Genomic DNA, 25,074 nt, shown 5'->3' with positions numbered 1-25,074 from the left:
AAAGAGGTGGAAAGTAGTAGTAGTGGGAAACTGTTTGGGGCACAATGGAAAGGGAAAGGGAGATACATGACCTTGGTATGCTGGGGTTTTCAACTGGCTCTCTTTCTCTCACACATGTTGTTATGACCTGGACCCAGTTTTCAAAAATTGGATTTTGCCTCTATACATTTAATCGGATAGGATTAAATGCATAGAGCAGCGATTCTTAAAGTATGGACCTGTTAATGGTGGGTCGCGACGTAAATGTATAATTATTTCATGAATTACTGGAATTGATTTGGCCAAGTGCAACTGCGCTCTCTGTTCAGTGCGCTCTCTGCTTAGCAGCGGTCCCTGCCCAGTTTGGCAGCTGCGCGAGTGGGAGAGGGAGATGCCCGTGTGCTTCGCGGTTTACCAGATCTTTTTTTCTGCAGTTTTCCAAGAAGATTACTCCACGACCCACACGCTGCAGCGCTGTCGTTCAAGCCACTGACTTGTTATTCCCACTCGCCATCGCTCACCGCTGTCATGAAATGGACTCATGCTAGCCACAAGTTCTGACTGAGCTCAATCGTCATGAAACGCAAATACAGTGATGACTTTCTGTCTCTTTCATACAAACTTTGAGAAATAACGAGGAGCGCCCACAATGTGTTTTGCGTGGGGAAGTGCTTAGTAATGAGTCTCTCAAAACGAAACAAATAAAAACGACACGTCCTGACCAAACATCCACAGCATGATGGTAAACCCAGAGAGTTCTTTCAGAACAGGGCGGAATGCTTCAGGAAACTGCTTCGACAGTGGGAAAGTAAGTCAGCTAGCAAGGCATTGTTGTCATTTTATAACAGGCGAGGATGAGCAGAAATAAGAGAGTACTATCTCTCATAGTAATAGATGTGAGTTTCTCTTTCAAACAATCCCCTGGCCTTGTAACGTTACACAGCTAATAGCTAACGTTAGCCAAAGCAAGCTAGTAGCTACTGATAGTACAACCCTAAGAAACAGTACAGATGAAGATTAAAAATTATCAGGCCTACTGTACATTTTACTGCAGAAATTATTTTTGGAACTGTTGCTGTTACAATTATTAATTTTTATTCTGAACTGGAATAAACTGATTGAAGCAAGATGCTTTTTGAGACAAACACACAGTTCTGGGTTGCTCATCTGCAGCAGGAAGCGGTCTCCTGCCTGACTGAGAAAGCAGTAGATGTTCTGATCCAGTTTGGCACCACATACCTATGCGATTCAGGGTTGTCAAGTACAGAAACAGTGTCAATGCTGAGCATGACCAGTGTTGCACTGTGAAAAACTGAGCCCAGAATAGACATGCTTGTTGAAAACTTCAACCAGCCACACAGCTCTCATTAGGACTGTGTGTGTGTGTTCTGGTCTACATCTGTGTGATGTGATCAATCAGTTTATTCCAGTTCAGAATAAAAAAATATGTATTTTAACAGCAACAGTTCCAACCTAGACTGTCTATCAACAATAATGTATACAGTAAGTAGGCCTGACTGTTTTGATCTGTACTGTTACTTAGGGTTGCACGATCAAAAAGCCTGTGTGTGTGTTCAGTTATACATCTGTGTGATGTGATCAATCCATTTATTCAAGTTCAGAATGAAATGATGTATTGTATTTTAACAGCAACAGTTCCAACCTAGACAGGTGTGTAGGAGTGTTTTTAATGGGGAAAAATAAACATGAAAATATATTTATGGGTGTTTCATTGTTATTTGTTTTTCGCCTATATTGCATTTTTTTAGGCATAAGTGCATTGAAATGTACCGATATTTACGTATAGTTGCATATTTTCCTAAGCCTGGGTCCCAGGAAAAGACAGAATTTCTTATTTGGGTCCAGGCTGAAAAAGTTTAAGAACCCCTGGCATAGAGAAATAGAATGAATAGAACGGGAGTCACCATTAAAGGAAATCATTTGTCCGTTCTATTCATTCTATTTCTATGTATTTAATCCTATTCGATAGGCGAAATCCAAATAGATAACTTTTAAAAATGAAAACGGGGCCCTGTAGATGTTAGCATGTCTCTCTGAATGTCTCCTACTTTCACTCTTATTTTCCCCTCACCTTACAATATGCTGCTTAAGATATCTGATAATTGCATGTATTTATAGACTATTTAATGATGTAGGTTTAATTATGTATATTTCATGACATGTTCCATGACATATATTGCAATCCAATCTACCATCAATACATTTCCTCTGACTGTACCTTCCCCCAGCCACAGCTCACAAAGAGTTGGATATACAGTATTATCATGTTTATTTCAGGGTAGTAAAAATTACAACCCCATCTATTATCTGCATTCTAGTTCTCTATGTCTGCCTGGCCCCAAACAGTGGCAAAGCCTCTGCATAATAGCTGTGCCCTTCGATTTTAGCGTGTGTGTGTGCGTGCACATTTTAGTATACTTGTGAGTATCAAAAGTCCTCACACAAATAGTAAACCAACTAAAATACAGAGAAGTGAGGGCATTTTTCCAGTCCTCACTTGTAAAAAGGCTATTTTAGGTTTAGCGGTTAGGATTAGAATTAGGGGTTAGTGTTTAGGTTTAGGGTTAGGGTTTAAGATTAAAGTTAGGTTTAGGGCTTTAAGATTTTAAATGGCAATCAATTCTTGGTCGCCAAAAAGTCTTCATAAGTATAGTAAGACAGCTGTGTGCGTGGGTGTGCTATGTGTTAGTACTCTCTCTGTTCCTGTTGAATGATGAATGAGTACAATTAAATGGATCAGAGCTTTGTATCTGTGAGTTACTGGCTTTTCTTGACAGAAACTCAAAAAATACAGAAACACTCTCATCACCACGTCTCTCCCCACTGAGTCGCTCTTCTAGTCAATTTGATGTCTTCAGGTCAAGATGTCTTTGTTAATGACAACCTCCTCTCCCTCTAATCTTAGAATACTCCTCACGGTCAGACAGTGAGAGGGGGGCGGCATTTTTCTTTCAGACACTTAAGAACCCAATGTTCTTTTTCCTAGAGTGTAACAGCACTATGTCAAATGTAATCACTGCGAGTAAGTAATTACAAATCTTACAATCGGTGTCTCTGGCTCTCTTTGTTCCTGTCTGTCAGTATCTCTGGCTCACTTTGTTCCTGTCTGTCAGTATCTCTGGCTCACTTTGTTCCTGTCTGTCAGTATCTCTGGCTCACTTTGTTCCTGTCTGTCAGTATCTCTGGCTCTCTTTGTTCCTGTCTGTCAGTCTCTCTGGCTTTGTCTCTGCCTTCCTCTCTTTCTGTCCCTGTGCCTCTCTCTCTCTCTCTCTCTCTGTCCATGTCTCTCTGCCTGCCCCTGTCTCTCTGCTTCTCTCAATTGGGAAACATATGTTAACATTGCCAAAGCAAGTGAAGTAGATAATAGCAATTAGATAATCTCTCTCTCTGTCTGACCATCTCTCTGCCTGCCTCTGTCTTTCTCTCTTGCTCTCTCTCTCTCTGCCTTTCTCTCTCTCTGTCTGTCCCTGTCTCTCTCTCTGTCTATCTCTCTGTCTCCCCTTTCTCTCTGCCCTTCTCTCTCTCTCTCTCTCTGTCTCTGTCTCTCTCTGTCTCTGTCTCTCTCTGCCTGCCCCTGCCTCTCTCTCTCTCTCTCTCTCTCTCTCTCTCTCTCTCTCTCTCTCTGTCTCTCTGTCTCTCTGTCTCTCTGTCTCTGTCTCTGTCTCTGTCTCTCTCTGTCTCTGTCTCTCTCTGCCTGCCCCTGCCTCTCTCTCTCTCTCTCTCTCTCTCTCTCTCTCTCTCTCTCTCTCTCTCTCTCTCTCTCTCTCTCTCTCTCTCTCTCTGTCTCTGTCTCTCTCTGCCTGCCCCTGCCTCTCTCTCTCTCTCTCTCTCTCTCTCTCTCTCTCTCTCTCTCTCTCTCTCTCTCTCTCTCTCTCTCTGTCTCTGTCTCTGTCTCTCTCTGCCTGCCCCTGCCTCTCTCTCTCTCTCTCTCTCTCTCTCTCTCTCTCTCTCTCTCTCTCTCTCTCTCTCTCTCTCTCTCTCTCTCTGTCTCTGTCTCTGTCTCTGTCTCTCTCTGCCCCTGCCTCTCTCTCTCTCTCTCTCTCTCTCTCTCTCTCTCTCTCTCTCTCTCTCTCTCTCTCTCTCTCTCTCTCCCTCTCTCCCTCTCTCCCTCTCCCTGCCTGCCCCTGTCTCTCTGTCTCTGACATAAAAACACACCAAAGAAGTGCAAGACACTAACCAGGTATGGTGTGTTTCATAGCACACACACAATGCTCAGTAACATATGCAGTGCACACAAGTATATACCTGCATTATCCATTGGAACTTGTCATGCTGTTAATCAATTATTTCTTCCCAGAAGAGGTCAGACACTTCACATGCTCAAGAAAAGAGGGGGGGGGGGGGTTTAGAGCATGACTGGAATGGCTTGAAGAGGAAACATCCGTAATCTCATTACTGCTATCCTGTCCATCTCAAGGTAGAGGAGTGAGTTAAGAGGGAAAATACATTGACACCGCAACAGTAGGAGACAATTCCAAGAAGACCTATCAATTGAGTTTACCTGCGCACACACACACACACACACACACACACACACACACACACACTGTACTGAGAAGCCTAGAAAGGATATTTGTTTTGGTTGGAAGGTTGCAGTGGCATTGTTAGTCTTACATAAAGTAATAGTTTTCTTCCATTGCCATAGCAACCAATCTCTGAGGAGTCTGACGAGACTCTTGTCATTCTGGGGGCTAAACGGAGGAAGGTCCACCTATTCAGCAGAAAGCACTCAGCAAACTAAGTGAGACTTCTTCGCTCTCAACACCCAATACAAAGTTCTATCCATAGACTTGCAGACGGTGTTGGTTTTATTTTTTCAGGGTTTAGAGCTAATCCTAGACCAGCTTTTGGAACTTGAAGCCAGCTAGAGACTTGTTATATCAACTGATAATCCAGGTCATTCTTCATTATAAACTAGGTGGTTCGAGCCCTGAAGGCTGATTGGCTGACAGCCATGGTATATCAGACCGTATACCACGGGTATGGCAAAACATTTATTTTTACTGATCTAATTACGTTGGTAACCAGTTTATAATAGCAATAAGACACTTCGGGGGTGTGTCGTGCCTAAGAACATCCCTTAGCCGTGGTATATTGGCCATATACCACACCCCCGTGCCTTATTGCTTAATTATACTGTTGTTGATAGTGTGGGTGTTTGGCGTGAATAATTTGTTATCCTCCTCTTTAGTAGGTGAGTCCCAGGGGGAATAAATATCTATTAGTAACAGGGAAATTCAATCCAAATGTCATGGGAGGCCTGGGTGATAGCAGGATGACTAAAGATGAGGCTATAAAGGACTGTTTTGTCTTGTGGGCGGATGGGGAGATGAATGAATTGGTTTGTTTGTTTCATTTGAACGCGTAGGCCAATGTGTTCAAACCTCTCTTTCTCTCTGTATGTGAATGCGTGTTTAGATGAGTTAGTCATGTGTTAACTCCCAGGTTTGTTTGTGTTTTGTTTGTTTGTGTTTGCTCACTGAGCTAACATGTATTTGCATGGGGAAGTTGAAGTGCTTAATGATGTTTTTTTTAAATAAAATGTTGCTTTTATATAACACAGTCAGTCTCCCCACACATGCCTAATATGGCTGAGATGGCTGTCAGCATGAGGTAGAATCACTTCATTAGATACTGATGGGGTGAATCTGGTTGACAGGTGTCAAAGGTGTGAGGATGCCATGTTTGAGGTCAGAAGGGTGTGTCTACCTGGATATTACTGTATCACACCTGAGTCAAGCAGAGGAGGATGGAACTCTTTGCTCTGTGTTGATACTGGTTGCTAGGTGTCAAGAAAATCTATCTCTTCAAGTTTTGAGAGCACAGTTTTGCGCGTGTGTGTGTATGTGTTAGCTACCCTTTCTAGAAAGACGCTAACCTCCAGAACAATGTTCCCGCAAAAAAAAATTCGGCACAGAACCAATTTCAGGTCTGCTGAGCGTAAACTCGAATGTTGAGAAAATTCTGTTCAACTTCCAGTGCGCGTTTACTGTGAACACTGAGGCTGTACCTACTTTTAGTTTCAGTTTTAACATTGGCAATGTAGGCTACTGTGGCTATTTGATCATAATGTAGGTCTACCAGAGTGGCCTGCCATCAAAAACAATGGAGGAAATGCATGTCATAACATTTGAACATGGAAATTGCTGTTCTATCATTCAGCCTACAGTAGCAGCCAATGGGTAGTGTTCAATGTAGGCCATTCCATGAGACTTAAAAAAAAAACATGCAGGGTTTTACATTATCCTTTTTATCCACTTGTCCTTCAGACTGAAAATGTTGTGTTTGATGCAAGAAACCACTTTACAAAATAAAATGCATTATTATTCCCATACCATTATTACAGAGAATCAGACAAATTACGCTACCCTCTGTCTATTGGCTACTTAGCTTATTCAAGCCTGTCTCAAAATACAACACTGCCCCTTTAAGACAAAAAAAGCTCTTTACCTGACTAGCTTTTTAAACATGTCTAGAAATGTATGTGTTTTCTGCTCTTGTAGGAAGCAATCACTCCCCTATTGCTGACTACAAATTATCTATAACTGGGCTAATAACTCACTAAATAGCAAAGGATATGACCAAAATGTGCACATGTGACTACATGCAGCTCTCGCTTTGATCTCAAAACAAGCGCGTCTACTCATCTACCGCTCATGCTGTATACACAGTCCAGTTCAAAGTAAATGGCACAGATCCATATATGGCAATGGTCTGTTTGCATGTAGGCCTACTGCAGCTCTGATTTGTTTATGCCGTACAGGTCTGTGTAGTGTAGTACTGGCTGAGTACTCCGATGCACCTTCAACAAAATCTCTTGCATAGTTTGTTTTGTTTTGGTATGTTGCATTGAAAGTGGCTAATATTGCATTGATTCGATCACAATTGCCACAGTAAAGGGAAACGTTGATAGTGTTTACAGGGAAAACTCTAGAAGTGGTCACCAAGTCATGTCAAAATTACTTTCTGTGTCAAAATGCAAGCCGAGCTCTACCACTCAGATTTCTTTTTTACATGACTTAAAAAACGGAAGCCTATGCAACATTAACCGATTTACAAACAGTCTGTGGCGATTTTATCATGTAAATCTTGGTGGGGCAAACCCCCACTTTTGAAATGTACAGCGACAGAATTCAGAACATGGGCCGTTCTTACAGTATTCTCTCTCCGCACCAAGTTAGATCCGTAGGATAAATAAAGGGGGCATATAAGCAGACAAGGAAAGTTCTTAAAATATTCCATGATTACATTTCTCTAAAACAGGCTATAGGCTACATGTGCACCACCAAGTCAGAACAGTAGGCTAAGTTATGAGGGGGAAAGGGACCAAATTATTAGGGTGAGGCACATGGGCTACTAACAGCTTACTACACAACATAGACTTAGTATTATTTTCTTAGCTACAGTATACATATCTCGCTGGCATATTACATAATTTATGCACCAGCATACAACACCATTTTTGACTCACCTTGTTGTGCTGTGCTCACTTGAACAGGAAGGTGGCACGGCGGTCCTTGTGGGCAAATTTTGTCATCAAACTTTGTCATCAAAGTCTGTCTTTCTCTGGATTTATGGTGCTTTCAAGAAAACTGTGAACTTGGGGGAAAAAACAATGTTGAATCATGACGTCAGTGATCTTCAGGTCGGAGCTCTAGAAAGAGGCCAGAATTCCCGTCTTGAAATTCCGTTCAAAACATATTTTCCCGTGGTCTAAGGTACTGCATCGCAGTGCTAGCTGTGTCACTACAGATCCTGGTTCGATCCCAGACTGTGTCACAGCCGGCCACGACCGGGAGACCCATGAGGTGGCGCACAATTGGCCCAGTGTTGTCCGGGTTAGGGGAGCGTTTGGCCAGCCGGGTTGTCCTTGTCCCATCGCGCTCTATCGACTCCTGTGGCGGGCCAGGTGCAATGAACGCTGACACGGTCGCCAGGTGTACGGTGTTTCCTCTGGCACATTGGTGCGGCTGGCTTCCGGGTTAAACAAGCATTGTCAAGAAGCAGTGCGGCTTGGCTGGGTCGCGTTTTGGATGACGCACAGCTCTCGATGGAACAAGACTGTAACTACCAATTGGATATCACAAAATTGGGGAGAAAAATGGGTAAAATATATATAAATAATAAAATAAAATAAATCCGTCGGAGCTCGTTTTTTACCAGAGTTCCGAGTTTCCAGTTGTTTTGAACGAGGCAGAAGTCATACTGTATTGACAGCATTGCCAACGTAGTCAATCTTTTCTGGCCCATAGTGTTGCATGTGAATGTTTATCCCTTTAAGCTTGGAAAAGAGACCATTAAACCCAGACTTGGACCACACACCCACTCCACTGAATAGATAGCAGGCTAGTGATTGTTTTGCAACGCTTGCAGTTAGTCACTGATTCCTTCCAAAACACTCATTGTTGAATTTGCGATTTCCAACTTGTTGTGCAATGTTCATGGCCAATGAGCACCGATACTTTTTATCTCTAATTTCTCTTCATATGACAAGAATTGAAAAGGATTTGCCAGTAGATTGTCAACTTGATTCATGCTGATGACTGCTTGTCTAGCTTGCTAGCTAAGATTTTGAAAGTAGGATGTTGACATGATCAGTCCAATCAAAGCTACGGTAGCTATTATGTGATTTGACGTCATTTTATCTGTGGCCAATGACCTTGAGCCTTCTTGGATGGGAACTTCTAATGTAACTCTATGGCAGCACCCAAGAGGCTTGAATTATTTTAGCTCTCCCTGTAGATTTTGCAGTGACGTAGTGTCCCCATGAGTAACAGAACACTGAACCAATCACGGCGCAACTAGAGAACATTACCAACCCCTATGCTCCGTATTTTCCGCTGTAGGCCGCACCACCACAGAAAGTGAAATCTCTTGCATCTCTCTGTGGGCTGATATTTCTGCACTGCAGTCTCGGGCTACTGTGCTCCGTACCTGTGCATTTTAGAGGGAACCTTGCTCCAGACCCTTCTGAGCACTCTGCTATTTAGAGAATTCTCATAAAGCTCTGCCATACCTTAACTGTGGCTGCATTGTTAACTCGGGATATGAACTTCTCGCACATAAAAAAAATCTGGTTTACCTTGTAATCTAAAAATGGACTGCTTTATAGGCCCGGGTAGCTTCATTCAGTGAATTCCTCTCTTTATTTCTTTCACTCTTTCTTTCTCTTGTCTCTGTCTCTCTACACACAATAGCTTTGTATGGAGTTTGTCAAGTGCAATTGGAAAACATTACTGTGTTTATCCTTAGGTTTTCTTTATAACCTTCAAAATGTGAACATTGATAACTTTATTTATAATAGTATTTTCAAGGTGCCCTCCTTCATGCTCAGCACTCCAAGGTAGAACTTTTGAACTGAGTACAGTAGCGTGTTAAAGTGATAGAGTGCTTTTAGTGTGAAAGGATAGAATGAGTACAGAATAAATATATTAGCCAAATGGCTATTTAATTAAGAAACTCTTCCTCTCTGAGAAGGGTTGGTGAGTGTGTGTATATGTCTGCGTGTATGTGTGTGTTAGAGGGGGAGTGATGACATATGCAGCTTGGGAAATGTACACCTCCTGGGTGTGTATCTGTAGAGGTGTAGTGTTCTGCCAGGGTTTATCGGAATGTCGTGCCTGTCTGGAGCGGTGGGGTATTTTTTGGAGCAGGTTGGGTCATGTCACGTTGACTATCCATCCATATTCACCAAGCTAACAGCCTGCCTGGCTGACTAATACCTGGCTGCAATCAGTATATGCGCCTCACAATAATCACCACGGTAGACTAATCACACAATAACAAGGCAATTTAAAACAAAATCATCAGTACACCCACACACACATAAACACATCATACAAACACTTGTTTTCAACAATACCCTCCACAACACACTGGCTCATAACTGAAAACAAAGCTATTTTCATCCCCAGTAACAATAACCCCCTTATAAACAACTCAATACCCTCATCTCATCTGCATGGACCTTCTCAATAAGAGGCCTGCCCTACAGAGAAGCTGTTTCTAACTCTGCTTCATAGTTATTCACATCACACCATCTCTCATTCATCCAGTGATGGAGGGGACTAGAGGATCACACCATCTCTCATTCATCCAGTGATGGAGGATCACACCACTGTTGAGGGTTCTTCAAACACAAACTTTATTCCAATAACCCAGACAGACACTACTCACCCAGATACATACCTAGCACAGAGATGTAATACACACTCCCACTCATTATATAATCCATGTGTTATATATGGCTCACCCTCCACTTTGTTGTCACTATGGCATAACTCACAAGTACAAAATAGGACAAAGCACAAAGAGACTGGTAACTAGTGATATTTGTAGAATATGTTTTGACTGGTCCTGTTCCTCTGTGTTCCTGTGTGTTCTCCAGGCGATGTACCGTCCGTTCCTCAGACAGGTTCTGGAGGAGATCTTCCACCCAGACAGACCTGAGTCTCCCGACATAGAACACATGTCTGGAGGCCTCACCGACATGCTCAAGACTGGCTTCAGTATGTTCATGAAGGTGAGAGACTGAACCAACCACACACACACACACGCAGAAGACACACACACACACGTGAGAGGGTTATTTATGAAAGTGTAATATTAAAGGTTACTTTCTCTGAACCATAAAACCTCTAGTAAAACTATACACACCCTCCATACAGTAAATCACCCATATAAAACTCACTGACCACGGCACAGTATAACCTTTAACCATAAAACACATGGTTACACCCTTTAGTCTGTACCACAATGTACCTTCACTGTCTAGCTCCCTGTCTTCACTGTCTAGCTACCTGTCTTCACTGTCTAGCTCCCTGTCTTCACTGTCTAGCTCCCTGTCTTCACTGTCTAGCTCCCTGTCTTCACTGTCTAGCTCCCTGTCTTCACTGTCTAGCTCCCTATCTTCACTGTCTAGCTCCCTGTCTTCACTGTCTAGCTCCCTGTCTTCACTGTCTAGCTCCCTGTCTTCACTGTCTAGCTCCCTGTCTTCACTGTCTAGCTCCCTGTCTTCACTGTCTAGCTCCCTGTCTTCACTGTCTAGGGAACAACTTTCAAAAGACCCCATCTGTAGTTCTTTAGTGTGTGTCTGTCTGTCTAGGTGTAGGTGTGTGTGTTGCTTTGTTTCTCCTCCCTCCACTCCTCTCCCATCCCCTCCCCTCACTCACTCATACACATGTACACCTGACACTTGGTTGGTGCTACAGTGCAGTGGGTTTGTGTTGCCAGATGGGGGACGGGTGTTCATATCTCTTTAAGGATGCACATGTAGATGCTGGTCTGCTGTTCTGTGTGTGTGCAGGTATAGCTAATGCACTCATACAGTACATACTGTATGTTGTATGAATACAAATGAGCACAAAGACCCATACCCATTTGACCTACCACATTGCACACACATGTTCAGTCTGACATCCACACACTTGTGTATATTGATCAATGTAAACACACACTCACACACATGCACGCGCACACACACACACAAACACAAACACTCTGACAGATAAAGGCTACCTATTGTAAGACACATGTTGAGCCAGCCCAGGCAGACAGTCCTGATGCACATGTCTGGCCATCCCGGACCAGTCCCCACCCCCCTGCAGCTTTGATTGCACGGGTATTATTCAAAGGCTGTAGTTGTGATCTCGGCGTTGCTCCCCAGCCAATAGAACACAGCCATTATCTGTAGGCCAACCAATCACACATAGCTGGCGCACCAGACCCCCTGACTCACACTCATGTACAAATCCGTGTGTGTGTCTGGAATGAGTGTTGTTTAAAGCCTTCATGCTGAATAGTCCACTCTGACCACTGCCCTCCAGCTGGGCAGTGACTCAGACCAGAGAGGGGAGAGACTGAAGGACAGCGGGGGAGAGAGACAGAGAGAAGGAGTCAGTTTATGCTGAACTGTAATCTGGCTCCACAGATTGTTTTTAGAGTTTCAGCTCACAAACCATAGCATAACCTTTAATTATGATATGGTTAACTTGTGCCAATGAAATTACATGAGCTAATTTTTATCCCAATCCCTAACCCCTCCCTAGGTGAGCCGTCCACACCCCAGCGACCACGCCCTGCTCTTTCTCTTCCTGGTGGGAGGAGTCACTCCCTCTGAGCTCCGCCTGATCCGCGAGGTAGTCTCCGCCCACAAGCCGGGCACACAGGTGAGAGACCACGGCCGCTTGCTCTCGACTCACCTGGCAGAGCTTGCTTCGAACAAAGAACGCAAAGAGGGGGGATTTGGAGAGCGAGGGGAAAGAGGGTGAGGTGTAAATAAATCAGAGGAGATGCGAGAGTCCAGGTGCAGTTTTCGCTGCTGTGGTATGAATGTGTTTTTTAGGCTACAGCTCTCCAGGTTATGGCTCGGTGGCATTACATAACACTTTGCAAGGGTTTGTCATCAGTCTGAGTGACATCAAAAGAGGAGCCTGAGGATAAAACACAGGGAGGGGTCGACCACAAAAATCTGGGTGCTGAGTTGAAGAAAGTCAAGAGTAGCTATATATTATATAAACAGTCACTCTCTCGCATGCACGCATGCACACACACACACACACACACTGAGACATATTCTCAGGTGACAGACAATGGATAGTGCAGAAAGGAAATAATGTTATATACACACGTGTACATTCTTTGTGTGTGATGTGGTAATGCATCTGATTGTGTATTGTGTGTGCTACAACACACACTCTGACTCAACCACACGCTAAACATCTGTGTGTATTGTACGTTGTGTGTACATGGTTAATGAACTGTAAGCCAGTGTACTGCAGTACAGTCTAATCCCAGGCTAGCTGTGTTAATGAAAGGCATGTATAATGGAGTTTAGAGGGAATGAAAGGCCTGAGCAGCATCAAAGGCTGATGTCATGAATACATCTCTAATCAGAACAACAGAAGAGAGAGGCTCTTACTGTAGGACCCTCATCCTGCAGCCAGCGGCCCACATACAGTCTGACCTCAACACGCACTCTGACCCCAACCCATTCAGCCTGCTCGATCTGTCTGTCTGCAGCTAGTAGTGTTCTGATAAAGGCTGGCTTCCAGGAACATATAGGTCCTCTAAGGACTTGGTCATTAATTAACCCAGATTTAAAAGCAGTCAGAAAATGGTTTCGTTTGGACTAATGAAACATATGATATTTGTTCAAATACAGTTCAAAGTGAATAGCCTGGGTTTGTCTAATGTATGAACTGAGTCATTGGGTCATATACTGAATGTGGATGCAAGGCACAACAAACTAATCTTTATCTAAATAAATTTGAATGATTTCTATGGGGTCAAATTAAATCAAATTGTATTAGTCACATGCACTGAATACAACAGGTGTAGACCTTAGTGAAATGCTTCCGTTCACATTCAGTATCTACTTAATTAAAGCAGGATGTCTACTCCAGTTGTCTGAACCAATGGTCTGAACACAACCAACGTTTGTCTTTCTCCATTGCTGATTTAGCCACGAGCTAGTCTGACTCTCTGCTCTCTGTCCCAGGTGCTGGTCCTCTCCACCAGACTGCTGAGACCTACAGATGTCCCTGAGCTGCTCTTCACCACCCAAAGACTGGTGCCAGACATCGGTGTGTGAGCACAGAACAAGGACCACACACTCTCCACCGACACGTACCGCTTTCTGGAGAGGAGTAATTAGATGCTCCATTGATGTTTTGTGGTTTGGTAATGGATTGGAGTCATTGGTGTGTGAGCAGACCAGATGATAGAAAGAGGATCTATTTAGGCTTTTTCAAAGGCATTCCTAAATGTTTACTTCAGTTTAGTAAGAGCTGTGTTCCATTCCTTGTACTCCCTAAATCACATTAAGGTAATTAAGTGTTCATGGATTTATTCCAAACTTTACTGAATGTAAACTTGATTTAATCTGGGGTAAAGAGGATTCTGTCTTGAAGTTCAACTTAAAACAATGACATTCAAATCAAGTTGCTTTAATATATTTGTTTGAATTAAATCTGAATACATTGAGTGAAATGAAACAATTGTGTGAGCTCATTACAGGTGAGAGAAGTAACGTGATGCGTCTTGCTATTCTGGCACAGTACAGAATTAAACCACTACACTAACTTATTTACACTGCATCGGGTTCTCAGAGAGAGAGCTAAGGTGTAGGACAGATGAATGTGGAGGGCCTCTGTGGTAATGACAGGCCATGGTCTGTCCAACAGGGGTCAACAGTTGAGTTTTACACATCTCCATGTCATTAACTGCCCTGAAGCTTCTTTTTTTTCATGTTCAGATGGGTGTTTCATGTTGACTGGAGCCTGATATTCTCAATCATAGGACAGTAGACCACAGATCAAATCAGCATGAACTGTGAACCTCACTAGTGACAGGAACTTTCACAACTAATAGCATTGTGGTGTCTTTGCCAGGGTTACAACTGTCATTGGTCACACCACCCAGGTTGAGGAACAGCACCTCTGAGGATGAGCCTGGACTATGTTCATGGGTATGCTTCATAGTAGATCATGTCTACACACAGCCTAACCTATAATACATAGGTCTTTACCTGGCCCGTATAAGTTGTTTGTATTTTACTCATGAGGTTATAAGACAAGAGTCATCATGAATGCAATCATTTTATTGTAAAAAATATGACATAAGTCAACCATTTGGCTTTCTTAAAGTGCATTACAAATAACCCCAACATCCCACCCAGCCCCATATCCATTCCCTGCTGCCCCACAGTGATCCTGCCTTCCACTCATAGTTCACTACCATGATGTGCAGAATGATGGTTTTGGCTGTTGTACAAGGAATGCACTGGGGAACTGGAGATTGTGACAGATGAGAAACTGAAAAGTGAACAAACTCAGCACTCTGACTCAAGTGCATGACTTGTCTGACAATGACAGTGCTTTTTTAGCATTGCTATGCAGTGGCAGCCTGAGAAAAAAAAGTTAAAAAACTAAATTGCCGCCAGCTAAAAATACTCTGTGCAGTGTCCTTCAAGGCTTTTGTTACCAGGAGAAGATGTCAGTGTTCACACAATCTGGAGTGTGTCTGGGCTTCATTCAGCTCCTCTGTCCCTTCTGGTGGGCTGACATACCAACACCTCCCAGCTGCTGTCCCTCATAGCAGACGTCTGCAGACTCAGTGAACAGTTTCACCCCACAGATCATTACCTCTGTCAGACAGTGACCTCGGTCAGAGGTCTAAGTTGAGCCTCCATTTTGTCTCTGCTGCTCGTCGCAGGTCAGGCTGCTCTATCCATACAGGATTGAGTCCCTAAACGAGACAGGAATCTTCTGTCCTCATTTAATGTATTTTCTGTAGCCACTCTGGACCATGTTGTGTAGTAGACGAACCAAAGTACTTCTCACACAGAGGTGACCGTCCTGACTTTAGCCGAGAGAGCCTGCTTGAAGCGCCTCTTCAGGTCCTGCATGTTGGGGGACTTGGGCCTGGGGATGAGGGGTGAGCGCCCCTTCTTTTCTCCTGCTCCAGTTGTGGTGTGGGAGGACAGGGAGGCTTGGGGCTGCTGCTTGGCCATGTGGCAGCACAGCCTGTGGAAGGCCCCATGCACCTGGCTGTAGTCCTCGCTGGCTGACACCTCGTAGAAGGAGCAGCCCAGCGCCGCCGCCAACAAGGGGCCCTGTTCGGCATCCACCCGCCTCATGTGCAGCAGGTCCGCCTTATTGGCCAGCAGGATGACAGGAGGCACGTTGGCCCCGCCCGCACGGGCCACCAGCTGGTGCAACTGGCCAATCAGATCGAAGCTATGGCGGTCAGTCACAGAGTAGACCAACACCACAGCATCTGCCCATTGGATGGAGCAGGTCACATGATCAGGGAGGCTGAGGCCATTGCATGTCACCTGAGGAGAACATGGAGATCATGATTAGAGAACTGTTACATTGGAACTCATTTAGAACAGTGTTAAAAATACATTAATTAACTTCATAAAATCCAACCTGGACAGCCTCATAGCTAAGTGATTTAAATTCATGCCAGACCAAATATGTTCCCATCATTACGCAAAAGGTATGTTTTATTAAATTGATTGCTGTAGTCTAGTCAACCAGTGGGCGGTAATGTTACGCCTCTACTCTCTCCTCCTGAGTGAGTAAAGGGGAACAGGGTGAGGGTGACTGAGGAGACAGAAGTGGGGTATCATTTACCCCTGGCTCAGACATTCTCTTCTCTGAATGGGAAATTAGAAGGCCAGACTAAAAAAACAAAACAACTGCACTTTTAGTAAGAACAAAAACTGCAGGTTTGGACCAGTGCCCAGAGCAGGGAGGGAAGAACTCTGAACAGAAAGCTCAAACTTCACATAGCCTACTATGGTTCTGTGACTACAGTAGATACTGATTTATTCATTCAGAAAACCTCACTCTGATCACAGATGCTCTGGTGGACTAGCCTAAATAAATGTTGGTCTGTGGGCACTCAGACGCAGTTGTCTCGAGCGCATTTGGAAACGTAGCAAAAAGCAAATAGTGAACTTACATCAACACCCGGCGTGTCCTGGACTTGGATGGCTGCCTGCTCTCCGTCCACTTGGACCTCTCTTGAATAAAGGTTTCCTGCGTTTCTCTCATAGTCGCCAATAAAGCGCCTTGTCAGGAATCTTACTACCAGAGCTGGAATAGAAGACCATAAGTTAATCATCATGTAGCCTATGAATTTATAACATCAGTTACTAAAATACAGTTGTCAACATTTAGTTGAACTGATTTGTCAATTTACCTGTTTTGCCAACTCCGCTGCCCCCAATCACCGCTATTTTGATGGTCCGGTTAGACAGACACTCTGGGGTCGCAAACTCCGCGATGGTTGACATGTTCTGGATCAGACGCATTTTGACTAATTCCGTCAGTTTTCAAAACGATGCTAAATCCAAATTGTTCAATAATGTCTCTGATGAAGCTAAAGTAATCGCTTTTATTAGTTAAAAACAAAACACAACAACCTCCCAATTGTTCACTTGAACCAACTGTGTGAATACTGTGTTCTATGAAAACACAGTGGCTTTTATAGTGCCAAAGAAATGCTTCTCGCTGATTGGCTACTGGCAACAGCACGCTCTCTCGGCTCCCTGCCGCCCCTCACGTGGATCCGCGAGCCAAACACAAGGAGAAAATGAATGCCCCGTGCTACAGGTTGGTCGGTTCGGATGAAATAACAAAACATCCTTTATTTGACAGAAAGTGTTGATAACTACTGTAGAGGGGCTGGGGCGATAGTAATTGTCCAGATATATGAAATCTTATATGGCATGGAGCCAGGAACGCAATCATTTCGCTACACCCACAACAACATATGCTAAATATATGTGTGGACCAATAAAATTTGTTTAGATTTTTACATAAAACACGCGAAGTGGTGAATGATATTGTATGATAATTATTGATCCTAAATAGAAACCTAAAAAAATAACAAAAAGTAATTTAGGTATAAAAGGAGCATATACGTATGACTGGACCACTTGCACACATATGCACATCTGCAGGAGAGTCTCTAAAACACATCACAGCACAATAGGCATCACAGCAAAGTAAAAATCTATTTCCTGTTTAGAGATGCATTGACTGTAATTGTCTGTATAAGACATGCACAAAAACATCCAGGTAATTTGTGTCTGTCAGTCTGCATATGCAAAAGTACTGGGAAGATGATAGCTGTCAGTTGTTCAGTGGCAGCCATTCCTGGTATTTAGCCAGTTCCTATGTACTTCTTGGACTGTTGTGGTGAAATAGATCCATGTTTATGGTGGTAGGTGTGGAAAACGCACCAGTTATTTCAACAGAAGTGCGGAGAAACACCAGAAACAGCCCGGTGTTATCTGAAGTGATGGACATCATCAAAGGTAAAGCTGCAGGGGATGCTCCGGAACTGAAACGTTACCTTTCCAGGAGAACTGAGCTGTCAGTACAGTCCGGTTGTCTGCTGTGGGGGAGGAGAGTTATCATTCCGTCTTTGCTGGGGAAACCAGTGTTGCAACAGCTACACTCAGGTCAATGTGGAATGGTTCGCATGAAGGAAATCGCACAAACCTACTTCTGGTGGCCTGGATTGGATGGAAGCATTGAGGAGAAGCAAAAACATGTTCCTCATCTCAGAAGGTTTGCAACGTACTTCAACTTGCACTTCTTCATCTGTGAGATTGGCTGTGGGAGGTGTGGCCACGCATACACGTCGACTTAGCAGGTCCATTCAAAGACAGAATGTTTCTCATGGTTATATGCTCATAGCAGGTGGCCAGAGATTGCCATCATAAAGTCTACTACTGCAGAGAAGACAATCGAGAAGCTTGGGGAAGTGTTTAGTTGGTTCAGATCGCCACTCCAACTCCAAATGGACCGCAGCTAGTGTCCCAAGAAATGGCCACATTCCTACCGGTGAATGGCGTATAGCACATCAGTTCAGCACCGTAATATCCATCTTCATGAAACATGCCTTAAAAGTGTCTCAGGGTCAAAGGACACTGCACCAATGCTTGAACAGCTTCCTGCTACTCATGAAGAGAGAGCTATGCACAAGTTTTGACCTACTCAAACTTCTGAACGCAAAGGAGACAGTATCACATCAACAGGAGAGTCAAGTCAAACGTTGTGAACTGAGAGCAAAGGACAGAGCTTTCAATCCTGGAGAAACTGTCTTAGCTAGGAACTACCTCAAAAGACCGAAGTGGGTTCCTGCTACAGTCAATGCTCAGACTGGTCCTGTGTCCTTCACTGTTCAGACTGCAGAGGACATCATCTGTAAAAGGCACACAGATCAGTTACTGTTGAGTAAAGCAACACCGACAGAACCACGAGTCGTGAGTGGTCCAGAACTGTTACTGGGTGACACCCTGACCCAGTAGTCATCACCTAGGGGCTCACAGTCACCTTCTCAGGACAGTTGTTCATAATGGGGACAATTGCGCTCGTGTTTGTGTCTGCAGCATATGCCGCAGCAGAAGTGTAAGTGCCTGTGTGCTGAGAGAGCAGCGTTTCAAAAGAAAGCATTTTGTATTTATTGTGTCAAATAAGTTCAAATACTGCTGTTGAATAACCTACTTCTCTTTTTCAACCTATCCCTTCTCTTTGTCCCACTTTCTTATGTCTCCCTCGCTCCCTCTCTCTGCCCCCCCATCTTTCATCCGTGTTCATGTGTCTGCCTCCTGAGGTATGTTGGCAGCCAGTCGTAGTGTGATTATGGTCTGGTATGTATTTTTGATAAGAGCCCTGATGACAGGCGGGGACGCTGAAATGTGAAATTAATGGCTAGAATTAGTCAGCAGACAGGCCCCTGCTAGCTGCACAGCACGACACGCCACAAGCCCCCCACAGGCCACCTCACCGCATCACAACCAAGCTGCAGCCCCACCCTAGCCCCAGCCCCCAGTGCCCCATGGGCGTGTTTACCATGCCCATAATCAGTATGTTCAAGAGCCTCCTTTGTACTGGGGAGTGAACTGCAACGATAACGGCTTCATAATTCTAGCTGCAGGATCTGTGTTGGTGATACAGTAGTCTCTGCACCCAGAACCAAATATTGTGTGCATGCTGGCCAGCTGTTACTCTAAGGGGTTTGTGACTGTGCCCTGACTACACCTAATAAATTATGTCATGATGGTGACACTCAGACTCTGTCCCCCCTCTACCCTGTCCCCATACAGGTGACTAATGGTGACACGTCAGAGCCGTCATAGAGATGAGCTCGGCGGTCACCGTCATGTCCGAAGTGTGGCGTTAGCAGCTCTAGGTGCCTGTTAGCCTATTGAAGGACCGGTGATGTCTACTTATTAGCTCGATAAAAGACTCAGGTGTCTGATACGCTGTGAGTCATTTATATAAAGAGTTTAAGGTGTCAGGTTATCCATCCATATAACATCTCACTGAGGGGAATACAGCACATGTCCTATTATTATATATTGTGTATTGTTGCACTAACCAAGTTAATTGATTGTGTTTTTATCAATGTGGGTCATAAAACTTCCCATTATTGGGTGCATGATACTGTAATACATACAACAAGATAGTAAATCAATTGATCCTCTTACCAAACTATAAGGATAGTTGTTGTTACTGTTTTAGAGAGATATACTGTAAAGCCTGATCCGTCAATTAGATTCAGGCACGTGCCAATTTTTTTCTTGAATGAATGGTCAGGGGGCCAGAACATAATTACAAATAATTTGTAGACTGCAAATTGATGGCAAGAAGCCCAAACAGATTTAATATTTTACTAAAACATCATAATTTCAAACCTTAGTTACATTTGTATACGATCACATGGTTCTCTATTACACATGGGAATACTTGGGAACAGATTTCCAAAATTAAAATCACTTGGAGCTGATTTGCTGGTGTTTTTACAGTCTTATGTCCAACAATGGGGCGGCAGGTAGCATAGTGGTTAGAGCGTTGGGCCAGTAACCAAAAGATTACAAGATCGAATCCCTGAGCTGACAAGGTAAAAATCTGTCGTTCTGCCCCTGAACAAGGCAGTTAACCCACTGTTCCTAGGCCGCCATTGAAAATAAGAATTTGTTCTTAACTGACTTGCCTAGTTAAATAAAGGTTAAAAAAATAAAATAAAAAATGAAACATAAAGAGCAGACAATTATCTAGAGAGAATAAACAAATAACGGGACTAGAACAAGGAATAAGCCAGGGATAGGGGTGTCACTCACACAGGGATGGCAATAGAAGGCTAGAGGGGACAGAATGGGGGTGATCTATAGCTGGGGTGTGGACCCTTGAGGGGACAGGGCATGGAGCAGCAGGGGATTGACAGGGTAATTGGGCTGGTGGAGGGGGCAGGGGGAGGGAGTGATGTGGGGGTATTCTCAGAAGGATGTCCTTGTTGACACAAAGGTGAAGACTGATTTCCCGTGGTGGGTAATGGAAGTGCCCCACAAAGAGGAGAGGGCAGAGAGGAGAGGCATTCATTTAGGCCATAGACTGGGCCTCAGTACACAAATGTAGTGATCTGGGGGACAGGGACAGTCTGACATGATGTCATGCTTTGGGTCACACTTGTTAAATCTGGATAATGTATGATTTGTGTATCACTATATGGATGTTGGTGATATGCAAATCATCAGATTTCATCCCTCTTAATGCCAAAACAGAAAACGTAAACTTGCCCACTATCAACACTCAGTCAGTTTGATAATTACCTGTAACCCTGCCAATGCCTGGTCTCTGATAATAGTGGGATGTGCGCCATCCTTAACGTTTTCGCCTCAAGATTCCTAAGCAAATGCAAAAAGCAGGGAAAACAGAAAAGAAGGGATAGCGCTATTCACTTATTTGTTTATATCTCTCACAAGTGCGTTAGCATTTGCAGTGACCAATATAAATTATTTTGACCCATTTGCCACAGCAGCTCTTTGCCCGGACAAAGGAAGAAAGATTGTTTTTTCAAATTGAAATTTAAACATTCAAACATGTTGGGCCATTTGCATAGTCCTGCATGTCAACATAGAAACTGGGGGGATAAGGGTGCTGGTGGGATCTGTTTAGTCTGAATTACAATAGCCCCCCTTCTCTTAGGAATGTGCCCCAGGCTCTTACAGTGTGAAGTTAACTGTCATTGACTTCTTCAGAAAGGAGATGGAAAATATTTACATCAGGATTTCACATCGCTGTTATTGCTCCTGTTTACATTCCGAGCCTGATCTCTAGCGTAAGATTGGGTAATTGGTCTCTATTCGTGTGTGTGTGTGTGTGTGTGTGTGTGTGTGTGTGTGTGTGTGTGTGTGTGTGTGTGTGTGTGTGTGTGTGTGTGTGTGTGTGTGTGTGTGTGTGTGTGTGTGTGTGTGTGTGTGTGTGTTTGCGAGAGTGTGTGAGTGAGTTGAGAGAAAGAAAGCTCAATTACAACAGAAGGCATGGGTATGATATGCGTGTAATCATACGTGTACTTACTGTAAGACCCACCAGTTTGGTCAGGGATTCGGTGTTAAGGCCATTGAGATGTCCGGCTTCGGTACACTGACCACTAGATCCCTGTCTTGCTACTAAACTGTCCTCAGGCGAACCGTGAGGTTAACACTGCCGAAAGTAGGACCTCAGGTCCAGTCGATAGTGTTGAGTACTGACCAAAAGGAAAGTTTTGCTTTGAGTGTAATATATGTTCTACTTCTGAGTCTCTGCTGGTAGCTAGCGTCACACGGCTAGCTATCGAGACTTGGTCAGCCCACGCAGCAAGAATTTAGCTAACTTGGCTAGCTAGCTGGGATGCTAGCTAACCACACTAGAAAGGGCTAGCTCTCGCCAAAAGGCTTAGCTAACTCAGGTGACTCACCACAAGGCTAGCTACACCAAACTAGCTTTTTTACCTGGAAGGTTCAAATTGCTAGCTTAGTTCTCATGCTCAACCCACCCTCGCTCTCTCCTCTCACCATAACTAGGTCTGGGCTGAACAAAGCGCTAGTACACTCAACTGAAAGGATATCGTTCGTTTACAGTAATTATAAAAATCAGGACATCTATTCGAAACAGTGCCTGAGGAAAGCTCGCAGCACTTGACATTGTGCCTTGGATGTTTTTGGACTACTGCCAAACCTGAACTCCACTTGAATGTACTATTTTTGAACTCTCCCGTGGCCCGGTATAGCGCTTGCCACCCTCCCGGCTATCCACCGGCCTGTACTAGAAACTACATCCCCACCAATGTGCTTCTCTCCTGGGTATCATACTGGTAACATGGCTTCCGTTACATTGCTGTTTTGATGGGCCCCAGCATTTAATCGCATTGAGTAAGTCACCACTCTCTCCTTGCTGTTGTTATGTTGACCAGTTTTGTGCCTTGGTTGTGTTTATTGTGGGTCCTAGTGCTGGCTGGGTTCTAGCCTGTTGTTGGGTTCTGGCTTGCTGTCTATGACTGTGGTGATCCAACAAACTGTGATTCAATCTAACTGACTCAGACTGTGTGGATTGATTGGCTTTTAGCTGATTCCTTGACAACCAAATTTGCAGTGTGGAAACTGTCAGTTTATTGAGGAATACATGTCTGAGCTGGACGTCCAGAGTAAGCAAATTGAGACATTAGCGTATCCTGGATAGGTTGCACTGACCTCAGCCTGGTCGTCGTGCCACTGCCTCGCCACCGCGTTGCCACTCTCTGACTGACTGGCCAGGGCTGCCCTGCAGAGACCCCTCCCTAGTGAAGTCACCTCTCCCCTACCATCTCACCTGCCCTCCCCATCCTACCCCGACCTCCCATACCAGTCCCCAAGGACGCTTTATGAGGAGCTAGTGGATGCCATGGTTATCGATCCTGCATCCCAGTGGAGGCACGTCATACACCGTAAGTCCAGCGCAAGGCAGTGGTCTTTGGTGAATGTGACTGAAATGGCTTTGGGGGATCCCATCCTGCTGACCAACCGTTTCGCCCACCTGCTAACAGAGATTCCTGCTCTATCATCCTCTACCCTGTCTCCAGCCCAGGGGGTCTCTACCACATATACTACAGCCGGCACGGGTCCATCAGGCCCCACTGCCCTTCGGTCCTCGAGGGGTTTGCAAAACCAGAGGGTTATTTAATGGAAGCATCTCCTACATAATGCAGGTAGAATCAGGAATTCACCAGGGCAGCTGTTTTGGCCCCTTACTTTTTTCAATTTAGGCCCCTTACTTTTTTTGAGTAAAGCCAGTGTGTCTATGTATGCGGATTACTCAACACTATACATGTCAGCTACTACAGCGACTGAAATGACTGCAGCACTTAACAAAGAGCTGCAGTTAGTTTCAGAATGGGTGGCAAGGAATAAGTTAGTTCTAAATAGTTCAAAAACTAAAAGCATTGTATTTGGGACAAATCATTCACTAAAACCTAAACCTCAAATAAATCTTGTAATGAATCATGTGGAAATTGAGCAAGTTGAGGTGATTAATCTGCTTGGAGTTACCCTGGATTGTAAACTGTCATGGTCAAAACATATTGATACAACAGTAGCTAAGATGGGGAGAAGTCTGTCCATAATAAAGCCCTACTCTGCATTCTAAACAACACTATCAACAAGGCAGGTCCTAAAGGCCCTAGTTTTGTCGCACCTGGACTACTGTTCAGTAGTGTGGTCAGGTGCCAGAGGGACTTTGGAAAATTACAATTGGCTCAGAAAAAGGCAGCACTCCTGGCCCTGGAAGAGAGATGGACTTCATCACTGCTTGTTTTTGTAAGAAGTGTTGACAAGCTGAATGTATCGAGTTGTTTGTTTAAACTACTAGCACACAGCTCGGACATCCATGCATACCCCACAAGACATTCCATCAGAGGTCTCTTCAAAACTCCAGAACAGACTATGGGAGGTTCCCAGTTCTACATAGAGCCATGACTACATGGAACTCTATTCCACATCAGGTAACTGATGCAAGCAGTAGAATCAGATTTTTTTTAAAGGAAAAAATACACCTTATGGAACAACAGGGACTGTGAAGAGACACACACACACAGGTACAGACATCCATACGCACACAAGCGCTAGCACACACACTCTACACACACATACATTGTAATATTGTTGTATGGTGGTATTATACATTTTGTATTGTAGATATGTAGTGTTGTTATAATGTTATATGATGTACTGTTTTTATATTTTGTTTGATATGTAATGTAAGCCGTGGTTGAAAAAGTACTCAATTGTCATACTTGAGTAAAAGTAAAGATACCCTAATAGAAAATGATTCAAGTAAAAGTGAAAGTCACCCAGTAAAATACTACTTGAGTAAAAGTATTTGGTTTTAAATATACTTAAGTATCAAAAGTAAATGGAATTGCAAAAATATACTTACAGTAAGTATCAAAAGTAAAAGTATAAACCCTTTCGAATTCCTTATATTAAGCAATCCAATATTGACGAATAGCCAGGGGCACACTCCAACACTCAGACATAATTTACAAAGCATTTGTGTTTAGTGAGTATGCCAGATCAGAGGCAGTAGGGATGACCAGGGATGTTCTCTTGATAAGTGTGTGAATTGGACCATTTTCAAAATGTATTTTTGGGTGTCAGGGAAAATGCATGAAGTAAAAATTACATTATTTTCTTTAGGAATGAAGTAAAAGTAAAAGTTGGCAAAAATTTCAATAGTAAAGTACAGATACCCCAAAAAA

General features: G+C 43.8%; 2 protein-coding genes across 2 annotated transcripts in view; one reads left to right on the top strand and one right to left on the bottom strand.

The window, feature by feature from the left end:
* The window catches only part of LOC120054922 (sec1 family domain-containing protein 2-like), a 187,030-nt gene extending 173,046 nt beyond the window's left edge, over positions 1-13,984 (top strand). The window contains exons 7-9 of the mRNA XM_039002661.1: positions 10,388-10,522; positions 12,048-12,167; positions 13,499-13,984. Of these exons, the coding sequence (XP_038858589.1) occupies positions 10,388-10,522; positions 12,048-12,167; positions 13,499-13,591 (348 nt within the window). The 3' untranslated portion in view covers positions 13,592-13,984. The remainder of the gene's footprint in view (positions 1-10,387; positions 10,523-12,047; positions 12,168-13,498) is intronic.
* Positions 13,985-14,696: 712 nt separating this feature from the next.
* LOC120054923 (ras-like protein family member 11B) lies at positions 14,697-16,937 on the bottom strand. Its single transcript, XM_039002662.1, has 3 exons — positions 16,711-16,937; positions 16,471-16,604; positions 14,697-15,835 (listed from the first exon to the last, which is right to left on the bottom strand). Exons 1-3 carry the CDS (start codon positions 16,820-16,822, stop codon positions 15,338-15,340), a joined length of 744 nt encoding a protein of 247 aa, XP_038858590.1. The 5' UTR covers positions 16,823-16,937; the 3' UTR covers positions 14,697-15,337.
* Between the last annotated feature and the right edge of the window lie 8,137 nt (positions 16,938-25,074).

Source organism: Salvelinus namaycush, chromosome 10 (genome assembly GCF_016432855.1).
Source record: "Salvelinus namaycush isolate Seneca chromosome 10, SaNama_1.0, whole genome shotgun sequence".
In the NCBI taxonomy this organism is placed as follows: Eukaryota; Metazoa; Chordata; class Actinopteri; order Salmoniformes; family Salmonidae; genus Salvelinus; species Salvelinus namaycush.
Note: the sequence above shows the minus strand (reverse complement) of the source record. Positions and strands in the feature narration are given on the sequence as shown.

Excerpts from the sequence above, each read along its gene's own strand:
- LOC120054923 (XM_039002662.1), bottom strand. The coding sequence starts at position 16,822 with ATGCGTCTGATCCAGAACATGTCAACCATCGCGGAGTTTGCGACCCCA. Across the intron at positions 16,605-16,710 it reads CAGCGGAGTTGGCAAAACAG|CTCTGGTAGTAAGATTCCTG; the intron begins GTAAATTGACAA and ends CTTCTATTCCAG. Across the intron at positions 15,836-16,470 it reads AGGACACGCCGGGTGTTGAT|GTGACATGCAATGGCCTCAG; the intron begins GTAAGTTCACTA and ends TGTTCTCCTCAG.